This window comes from Myotis brandtii, unplaced genomic scaffold, assembly GCF_000412655.1.
Source record: "Myotis brandtii unplaced genomic scaffold, ASM41265v1 scaffold842, whole genome shotgun sequence".
Taxonomy (NCBI): domain Eukaryota; kingdom Metazoa; phylum Chordata; class Mammalia; order Chiroptera; family Vespertilionidae; genus Myotis; species Myotis brandtii.
Genome location: NW_005371421.1, coordinates 246,190 through 257,422, shown reverse-complemented (window position 1 = coordinate 257,422; position 11,233 = coordinate 246,190). Strand labels below are relative to the sequence as shown.

The 11,233-nt window shown below is 39.5% G+C and overlaps 1 protein-coding gene across 2 annotated transcripts in view; it reads right to left on the bottom strand.

Annotated features, from left to right (window-relative positions):
- LIMS1 (LIM and senescent cell antigen-like domains 1) overlaps positions 1 to 11,233 on the bottom strand; it is a 103,189-nt gene that overhangs the window by 74,470 nt on the left and 17,486 nt on the right. The window contains exon 1 of one of the 2 annotated variants that reach the window (XM_005884658.2): positions 9,072 to 9,320. The exons of the other annotated variant lie outside the window; for it this stretch is intronic. Coding sequence (XP_005884720.1) covers positions 9,072 to 9,190 — 119 coding nt within the window. The 5' untranslated portion in view covers positions 9,191 to 9,320. Of the gene's footprint in view, positions 1 to 9,071; positions 9,321 to 11,233 lie in introns of those variants that run through there. 2 annotated transcript variants of the gene reach the window in all.

Sequence of the window (11,233 nt, the reverse complement as noted above, 5' to 3'; positions counted from 1 at the left end):
ACCCTTCAATATTTCATGTAATACTGGTTTGGTGGTGATGAACTCCTTTAGCTTTTTCTTGTCTGGGAAGCTGTTTATATGTACTTTGATTCTATTTCTATTTCTTTTTTCCTGTTGTTCTTTTGTTTTGTTTTATTTTCGTCCTTTGATTCTAAATGATAGCTTACTGGGTAGAGTAATCTTGGTTCTAGGTCCTTGCTTTTCATCACTTTGAATGTTTACTCCCTTCTGGCCTGCAAAGTTTCTGTTGAGAAATATGTTAATAGTCATATGGGTACTCCCTTGTTGGTAACTAACTGCTTTTCTCTTGCTGCTTTTAATATTCTCTCTTTGTCATTAACCTTTGGCATTTTAATTATGATGTCCTGGTGTGGGCTTCTTTGGGTTCATCTTGTTTATGAGTCTCTATGTTTCCAGGACTTGTATGTCTATTTCTTTTACCAGGTAAGGGAAGTTTTCTGTCATTATTTCATCAAACAGGGTTTCAATTTCTTGCTCCCTCTCTTCTCCTTCTGGCACCCCCATTATGCAAATGTTAGTATGCATAAAGTTGTCTAAGATGCTCCTTACACTATCTTCATATTTTTGGATTTTTTCTTTTTTGCTCTTCTGATTGGGTGTTTTTGCTTCCTCATATTCCAATTCATTGATTTGATTCTTGGCATCCTCTACTCTACTGTTGACTCCCTGTAAATTATTCTTCATTTCAGTTAGTGTATCCTTCATTTCTGACTGGTCCTTTTTCATGTCTTTGATGTTCTCACTAAGTTCCTTGAAGCTCTTATTAAGTTCCTTGAGCATCCTTATAACAATTGTTTTGAACTCTGTATCTAATAGTTTGCTTGCTTCCATTTCATTTAGTTCGTTTTCTGGAGATTTCTTCTGTTCTTTCATTTGTGACATGTTTCTTTGCACCCACATTCTGGCTGTTTACCTGAGTTTGTTTCTATGTATTAGTTAGAGCTGCTATGTCTCCTGGAATTGGTAGAGCGGCCTTGTGTACTAGGTGTCCTATAGGGCCCAGTTGCTCAGCCTCCCCAGTCACCTGAGCTGGGCACTCTAGTAGGTATGCCCCTGTGTGGGCTGTGAGCACTGTCCTGTTGTAGTTGAGCCTTGATTGCTGTTGGCTTTACTGGGAGGAATTAACCTCCATGCCAACTGGCTGTGAGGACCAGCTGTGACTACAGCAGTAGAGATGCTGTGCAGGACACACCCTATGGAGCTTTGGTGCCCACCGAGTACACCCCTTGAGTGTGTTCCTTGTGGATGTGGTAGGGTTGTAATCTGGCATGGTCTGAAGCTCACCACCAGGTGCACTGGCTCTGGGGCCTCCCAGGCCACCTGGCACAAGCTACAGAGGGATCTGCAGATGGCTGTACTTAAGTTGGGCTTGGAGGTGCCCAAGAGAGGTCAAGCTGAGCCTTGGCAAGCTTCTGCTAGTGCCAGTCCTGGGGCCACTTATTGAGAGGTATGGGACATGCTAAGTCCAGCTGCTACCTGTTTGAGAGATTTTTGGAAAGTCTCAAGCCTGAGTCAGGACAGGGCATTCATATGGAAAAACCATTGCAAACTGCTTGGGTGGGGCTACAAATTGAGTGGGGCAGGGTCTGAGAGAATCACCAGGGTGGAGTGAACAGTGTGAACCAGGATGATGGAGACTCAGATATAGTGCCTGGCAATCTGCACTGTGGTGGGGGAGGTCTCAGCATAGGACCAATGACCTCTACCTGCACTTTTATCTGGGAGAAAACTGCTCCCCAGTTCTTGCTTGAGTGCTAGACAACCCAGTTCATCTCCATATGTCCATGGGTCCCCACAAGCTACTGCCCCAGTGCTGGAGCTCAGAGGGAGTGAGTCCAAATAAGTTCATGTATTGGCCCTTTAAGAGGAACTGCCTGGGAATCCAGCAGCCTCTTTGTCACTCAGCCACAATCCCTGGTGGTTTTTACAGCCTGAAGTTACAGGGACTTCTCTTCCTGGCTCTGGAACGCTGGGCTGAGGGGTCTGGTGTGGGGCAGGGACCTCTTGCTCCTCACAGGAAACCTCCACAGACAAGATATCCCTTCCGATCAAAAACATGCCATATGTGGGTGTCTGACCAGCCCAGTCCGCATCTCCTCCCCTCCTACCAGTCTCAATGTGCTTTCTTCTTTAATTGTCTAGTGGTAAGACTTCCATTCAGCCTGATTTCAGGCAGTTCTGAAGATGGCTATTCTGCATTTTAGTTATAACTGTGATGTGGCTGTTGGAGGATGTGAGTACTGAGTTTACCTACACCTCTATCTTAATTCTTCTCCTCCATTGATTCTTAGAGAGTGTGGAAGGGAAGGAGGAAGGGGGAGAGAGAGAGAGGGGAAGAAAGAAAGAGAGACATCAATGTGAGAGGGACACATCAATTGGTTGCCTCCTGCACACATCCCAATGGGGCAGGGGATTGAACCTGCCACCCTGGTATGTGACCTTGATATGGAATTGAACCTGAGACCCTTCGGTGCAAAGGCCAACGCTCTAACCACCGAGCAACACCGATCAGAGCATTAGATCTCTTAAACTAGTCCCAAATTTGTACCTTTAAAACAACATCTCTCCAATTTGCACACTCCTCCAAACTGGTCATAACCATGCTACTCTGTTTTTATGTTTAGCTTTTGTAGATTCCACATATAAATGAGACCATACAATATTTAATATTTGTGTTCCTCTATCTGACTTATTTCACTTAGCATAATGCCCTCAAGGTTCATCCATGTTGTCACAAATGGCAGGATTTTCTTCTTTTTCATGGGTAAATATGATATTGTATGTATATGTGGATTATACTCTGAAACACATATAAGAAAGTACTCCTACCATTTAAAAGCAACACTGCTGCCCTGGCTGGTGGGTCAGTGCTTAGAGCATCAGCCCATGAACCAAGGGTCAGGTGTTTGATTCCCAGGGCACGTACCTGGGTTGAAGTTGCAGGAAGCAACCAGTCAATGTATCTCTCTCACCTCTCTCCCTCTATCCCCCGCCCTCTTTCTACCTCCCCTCCCACTCTCTCTGAAGAGCAATGGAAAAAATATCCTCAGGTGAGGATTAATAAACAAACAAACTAACAAAAGCAACACTAACAAATTGATAATGTTCAGTACCAAAGAGAAAAAAAATCTGTTATTAACTGTGCAATGTGATCATTACTAGGAAAATTAAATGTGCTCTCACTGAACCATTAAATAATGAATGAGAACAGACAAAAATGGCAAAGTTGCAATTTTATCCCCCTAATTGTCTAACAGACTCTATTTCAAAAATTTCAATACAAACATTGGTTTTTCAGTCAAAAGGCCAGAAAATGATCAATAAACTGCAAAAATGGATATGCAAGGAAATGTATATCCTAGGCTGACCAATTCCAACCTCAGCTGAACTCGTAGCACTAACTTATTTGAATCAAAGACAAGAACTTGTTATATAACAACTAGTGGCCCGGTGCACGAAATTCATGCACATTCAAAGGGAATTAATTAGAGAAAATATTGATATTTGCCCTTTCTCTATAATAGAAGTGTCAGAGATCAAAGAAAATTAGTAAAACATATATGAAAATCTCCCTCCTGTCAGAGTCTGGGGCGCGCCACGGGACCCAGAGTCAAGTCCCTGCCCCACCCGCGCGCGCTTCGAAATCATGCAAGACCCAGACCCGGCCGGTCCCACCCCCGTCAAGCCCCGCAGGGCAGGGGGCGCAGCCTCAGGTCCCCCGTCAAGTCCTGCCAGGCGGGGGGTGCGGCCTCAGGTCCCCTGGCCCGGTGTGAGGGCGAGAGGACCATTTGCATATTAGCTCTTTATTATATAGGATGATCGCCTTTTCAGCCTTAGGTTCTTCCTCCACCCTTACAGGACTGTGAGTTAAAAAACACAGAAGTTCTTAATACAGTGCCTAGCCCATAACAAGGGCTCAATCAAGGGTAATGTATTATTCAGGAACACATGATCTGAGTTTTCTAATCTCAAACCTAGTCATGGACATTCCAACTACTTAAAAATGATATATCCTATATCTTAAAAGATATGAGCTCATGTGGTGAAGGGCAGGGTGGTGGGGGGGCAGGGACTAAGTGAAGGGAGACAAAGTGGGGTGGAAATAGGGGATATCTGTAATAGTGCCAACAATATAAATGAATAAAATAGAAAGTTATGAGCTGCAAAGGTTTATTTATTGATTTATTTATATTTTTAATTAATTAAATTTATTGGTGTGACATTGGTTAATAAGATTATATAGGTTTCAAGTGTACTCCTCCATGATACATAACATGATACATGATATTGTACCCAACAGAAGGTTTATTGAATAATCAGGAAGTAAAGGTCACTTTTCTTTGTACTTCCTCCCATTCCTGGTTACCCAGTTCCATTGGGAAAGGACAGAAAAGGAAAGCATAAGGATGTTCATCTAGTCAACTTTACATAGGGATCCAAATTTCTAAGTGCATTTTCTTTTTTTAAAATACATTTTTATTGATTTCAGAGAGGAATAGAGAGGGAGAAAGAGATAGAAACATCAATGATGAGAGAGAATCATTGATTGGCTGCCTCCTGCACGCCGCCTACTGGGGTGGGGCCTGCAACCCGGGCATGTGTCCTTGACTGGAATCAAACCTGGGACCCTTCAGTCCACAGGCCGACGCTCTATCCACTGAGCCAAACCAGCTAGGGCCTAAGTACATTTTCTTGATTCACATTCATTTCAAAAGACTGACACAGCCCTAATTTCATCAATCATAACTGTAACGGGAGATGGAGGAGTAGGAACAATGGGGCAAGAGCACTGGGCCAGGGATTACTGTGAAGGGCCAGAAAGTAAATACTTTTGTCTTTGCAGGCACAGGGATCTGTGTCACAGCTCAACTGTGCCACCGCAGCAAGAAACCACCCTAGACAATATGTACAAAATAAGCATTGCCGTGTTCTAATAAAACCTTATTTATGAACATTGAAATCTGAATTTCATGTAATTTTCGAATGTTGTTAAAAACTCTTCTTTTCCCAAAAAATGTTTGAAAACTGTAAAATCAATCCTAAACTTGTGGACCATACAAAATTAGGCAGTGGGCCAGATTGGGCCTAAGGGTCACAGTTCTCTAACCCCTGCTTTATTAAACTATGTTTCCAATCCAAACAGCAAAGACTTGCATTTTGAGGTGTCCCAAATCAGTTAGTTATAGAACCTTTATATTCAAGGCACAGCAAAGGTGACTTTAACAATTTTAAAGAAGGGCGGGGTTGTGAATTGTTCAGGTGTGTTTTTCATTAAGGTTCCTAAAAAACAAAAACAAAAAAACACTACATTTTGTTTGGGGGCAACATAATTTAACAGGTAGAATAGACATTATCTTGCATGTTATTTTTGGTCAATAAAAATTTCAGGGAATAAAGGGTCAATACCCTGGTAAAGTTGAGGCTCAATGTCAGAGCCCAAAGGAGCAAGAGTGTGAACTACTTCACTCTAATGAATCCACTGCTTAAACTGGAAAGTCATGTCAGTTCCATCCAGGTTGTGAGGAGAGGGACACAAAGACTATCCATATTTATGTAGATAAACAAATACACATGCTTTATCCAAATCCTTAACATTTAACTTTATAAAGAAAAATATTTCCAACTGCTTCTTAGACATGTCAGATTCTAGCCAAAATTAAGGACATGTTCTATCTAGAACTTAAGATAAAAAGCCTACAGGACATTTTCTACTAGTAGTGACAATTATATTTAAACAAGACAAATTGCTACAATACAACCCTCAAATACATTGTACAAAAGCATGCAAGTATAGTAAGTTTCAGATTACATTTAGTATTTTAAAATAAAAATATATAGTCAGTGATTTTCATGCTGCTTTTCACATGCTTCTGTTTTAAACTATTTCATGTTTAAAGTCAGAACTGCCCTAACCGGTTTGGCTCAGTGGATAGAGAGTCGGCCTGCGGACTGAGGGGTCCCAGGTTCGATTCCGGTCAAGGGCATGTACCTTGGTTGCGGGCACATCCTCAGTAGGAGGTGTGCAGGAGGCAGCTGATCGATGTTTCTAACTCTCTATTCCTCTCTCTTCCTCTCTGTAAAAAATCAATAAAATATAAAGTCAGAACTAGTTTCATGTTTATTACAGTGCTCTTTAAACACTTGTATTATGTTTCAAAGTAGTCTTTTACTTAAACTTAAAAGAGAAATATTTTCTGGCAGTTTTTCTGCTAGAGTCCATAAACACACCAAGAAAAAGAATATGTGAGTAAGCACGAATCAGAGAAGGAATGGGTCTTGTGTAATACTCAAGACAGCATGAAAGATAACTGATAGTACATACATTCAACATCAAATAACTGCTCCTAGGAAGAGCATCTGTTGTCACATTCAATGTGCCAAAACCTAGGTGTACCTTGAGGGGAGGAACTATGACTTATCCATGACTGCATCTTTTTATTGAGTGCACATAATAGGCACTCAATAAAAATTAGTTGAATAATACATGAAAGGCATTAACCCTAAAGCACTATTTATAAGATTACTAAATTGGTTGGTGAGGATTTTATGAGATAAACGATGTTTGATAATGGCAGGTATTTAAAGAGGAACAAACTGAGGTTCAACAAAGTGACCTAACTTGTCTAATTGGGTGGGGCACTGGAATAGCTGTGCCTAATTTAAAAATCTCCTCTCCCCAATTCCTATTAGCTAAGAAACCTGACTGAATACTAAAAATACAACTAGGAAAGAAAAACCCTTGCCACTCTACATTGATAAAAAGTCAATTGTCTACTTTTCCTAGCTCAACACTGCACTCATAAAATAAGGAAAATGGTCATTCTCTCTGCATTAAGGGACAGAGAAATGGAAGAGATGTAATAAGTCTACTATTATCACCAAGAAACTACATTACTAGAATGGATGGAAAAATATTTCCTCTTAACCTAATGAAACAAGCAATACTTCTTAAGAATCACTCTTCCTCCTTTAATTTAAACTCTAGACAAAAGGAAAAATTTTGTTGCTTCAAAGGTCATTATAACTATGAAAATTGCCTCCTCTGGCATACATGTGTACTTTCACTACTGTCTGACAATAAGTAAAAGTGGTTGTTCTCAAATGGTGTTTTACGTATCTATTTTTTTTTTATAATGAGAGGTGTTCAGAAGTTGGTAGTCTTTTTTTAAATATATTTCTTTATTGATTTCAGAGAGGAAGGGAGAAGGAGAGAGAGAGAAACATCAATGATGAGAGAGAATCATTGATCGGCTGCCTCTTGCACGCCCCTCACTGGGGATCAAGCCCGCAACCCAGGCATGTGTCCTTGGCCGGAATCGAACCTGGGACCCTTCAATCCACAGGCTGACGCTCTATCCACTGAGCCAAGCCGGCCAGGGCTGTTTTACGTATCTTAATTAAAAAAAAATTCCTTAGGACCGCAAATCTAAAATTAAAACTGTTTTTGGTAACTGTTCACTCTTGGATCAAGAGTAGATTGGAGTTTACAACTAAACATCAATTTTAGAGGTAATTTCCAACAGCCTATCTGGTTAGCAAGAAAAACTCAATATTTTCACTAAAATTCATGCTTAAAAATTTATAACTTTTCAAACTCTGAAGCTTTCAAGTTCTGTTTAGTCTAACCAATTCTTAGTTTATACATTAAATGTAACTAAGAGACCCCTGATATAGCAGGGGAAAACGCTAATAATGTTAGGTCAATAACAGTTCTTTTTTTTTTTTTTTTGAGACTTTTCATAAGCATTTGTTTGAGCCAAACTGAGGACAATGTCGGGAAGCAAGAGCTCAAATGCTCCCAATAACAGTTCTTTAATGTTACTATTCTTTTTAAAGGTAGTAAGAGTTGATAATTTTCAAATAAACATTTCCCTCTCAAAAGTATAGTTCCTGTAGTATAGCTGGCTAAGTTGAAATAAGTCAGGCAGAGAAAGGCAAATACTGTTATGACTTCACTTATATGTGGAATTTAACAACAACAAAAGAATAAATAAAACACAAGCAGATCCAAAGATATAGAGAACAAGCTGATGGTTGCCAAAGGGGAGGAGGATGGGGGAATGGGAAAAATACAAATTTGATATGTTTAAAAAAAGCTTCCTTGTCAATTTTTCCCTGTCAAATTTAAATAGAGAATTTAAAATAAACTCTAAAAATGAATTTATAGGAAAAAGAGCAGTAGTACACACATAAATATCCCTCCCACCATTTAAATTTAACATTCAAACACTTGAGAGTCCACGAATAAATTAAGTACTAGACAGTATATGTAATAAAAAGAAAAGGAAGTCTCTCTTTACGGCAACCTTCTGCCAGCACTAAAACAGGAACTCTTCATTTCAGAAACAAAATCTAAACCCTTCTAGTTAACAGTATTTTAACATACAGCTTAAATTGCAGGGGCTTTTCAGAACCTAAAATCTAAAAAGAAATTCAACAATTGTAACAAAAACCAAAATTGTGTTGTTTTGGGCAAATTAACTTCAAAAACAAAAAACCTTAACCTTTATACTTAAAATGGCCCCCAGATTTTTTATGTCCTTCCTTCCCAGGTTACATGCAATAGTTTCTCTACATTCCTTTCTTAAATCCATTTCAATAACAAAGAATCCCATATGAACACCCCCTGATGCCCAAAACACCACAAACTACACTCACCACCAAAAATTAAAGAAAAATTCCTCACGGAAACATGTTCTAATAAACCAAAGCAATCTATCCTTAAAACCAATGGGGTAAAATAGTTTCCAGTTTTAATTATTACTGTGGTAATTATATAGTTTTTAAAGACATAAAAATACTACAGGTTTGGGGAAGAGCTAAAACAACTTACAGGATTTGTGAAGAAATGGGAAAAAGAATTATAGTTTTGCACAGTTCCAATCAAGCACAATCTGGGATTATATAAAATACAGTCTTTAATTACAGACTAAGAGGTTCCTAGCGGAATCCTCTCAATGTGTACCCCCATTGCTGTATCCACTTAGGCACGAATCTCACTGCAGTCATATGGTGCCTTGACCTTTAGCCAACCATGACTTTGCACTCACCTTAGCCCTTCCTCCGGTAACCCAGTTAGTCTCAAACTATCAGGACGATCTCGTCTTCTCCTGTAGAGACCTGAATGTGAAAGCTCTTTAAGCTGTAATTCAGTCATACTTCTCTCCATACATAAATTATTGACACTTTAAAGCATTTATGCTGAGCAGTGTGGCTGCCAGGGCTCAGAAAGACAGTGTCCCTGCTGCGGAACCTAAGCACACCTGACCCAGAGTTAGAAACTTCCAGGCAGGCCGGCGCTGAAGCACAGCTTCCTGTTTTTCTGCTGGTACACGCCCTCCTCACAAGGCCTGGCTTGCCTTCTCTCTGGGTCTTGCACCTAGAAGGGTGTGTATATGTGTGTGAGGGGAGGAGACAGGGCAGGAGGAAGGGTGTGTGGCCTGGGTTACTCACATAATGACCTGGGTTGCTCATTAATAAGCAAAATTTAACTGTTATGAATAATTGCACCAATTCCTTTATAAATCTTTCTAGCATCATTCTGCATTAAAATTGGGCTAAAAAGCTCCAGTAAGGTAATAACTAAAGAAGGGCCCTGCCTTATTTTATTTGTTAGGAAACCATTATCATTTCACAAGCAGCTGTCAGTATAAAGAAGTGCCTGGTCATCATGAGCTCTTTGGGACATTTTCCTTAAAAAGGGGGGAGGGCCAAACTGGTTTGGCTCAGTGGATAGAGCGTCGGCCTGTGGACTGAAGGGTCCCAGGTTCGATTCCGGTCAAGGGCATGTACCTTGGTTGTGGGCACATCCCCAGTGGGAGGTGTGCAGGAGGCAGCTGGTCGATGTTTCTCTCTCATTGATGTTTCTAACTCTCTATCTTCTCCCTTCCTCTCTGTAAAAAATCAATAAAATATATTTTAAAAAAATAAATAAATTAAAAAAAAAGTCAATCTATTCCTCACTCAAAAGTATCTGTATTATAAATACAAATATTAAGGCACCCCACAAAGAAAGGGGAGTGTAGATCTTACTCCTTCACTCAGGACATGCAGATGCCAGCTAGCTCCACTTAGGGATACCATTTGTCACCCTGCTTCTATGGCCCTAATGGAAAACAGACAACTTTCTATAGCTGCCATCAAAATATAATGTAAGTTTTTAAAGATGTAGGGAAAAGATTACTATTTTGTTACTATACTAGATTTAATTAGTGATAAAAGATGTCTTTTTTTAAAAAGTGTCAGATGTATTTCTTTCCCTGGAAGGGACATAAAAAGCTGATAGATGATAGTGGGTGCCTGTGGAGGAACAGTAGCAAAAGAAAGCCTTTCTGGTACATAAATTCTGAATTTTAAATATATTGCCTATTTAAATATCAGTAGAAGTAATTTAGAAGATTTACATGTCTTTTGTATGGAACCCTAGGATCCTACAGAAGTATAAAATATAAAAAAGTTTACAGTAATACAAACAAAATTAGGATTCTTAAAGTGTCTAATTCTCACATTTTTGTCAAGACAGGTGAAAAACAAATGAAGAGAAACAACCATCAAGCTTTAATTTTTTTACTCTAAGCATCAAAACAGAATAAATGCCTGATGAATAAAATACAAGTTAATTGTATTCACTGCAACACACAGAAACCTCAATATTCAACAGGACTTGTTTGGAGTAGCTATTTGAGCTGCCTGCTTGAAATTTCTCTTCGAGTGTACTTTCTCTTTGCTTGTTCAAATAAATTTTCTCTAGCGAAATAAATAAATACGACTTGTTTGTATAGAAAAATGTAAATAAGAGGGCTTGATTTTTATTTATTTATTATTTATTTTTTTGAGAGTTTAATTTTTGAAAGAGTGTTTTAAAAAGTAATGCATCATGCTGACAAGGAAAAAGAGCTTGGTAACTACTAAAGGTTAAACAAGACAGGAAACACTTAATTGTGTGGGATGAATTCTGTTTTTGATGAGTCTAAGATTAAAAGAATGTGAACATCCTGGCTGGCGTGGCTCAGTGGTTGAGCGTCGATCTATGAACCAGGAGCTCATGGTTCAATCCCTGGTCAGGGCACATGCCTAAATTACCGGCTCAGTCCCGTGTGGGGCATGCAGGAGGCAGCCAGTCAATGACTCTATCTCATCATTGATGTTTCTATCTCTCTCTCCCTCTCCCTTCCTCTCTGATATTACAGACTAAGAGGTTCCTAGTCTGTTC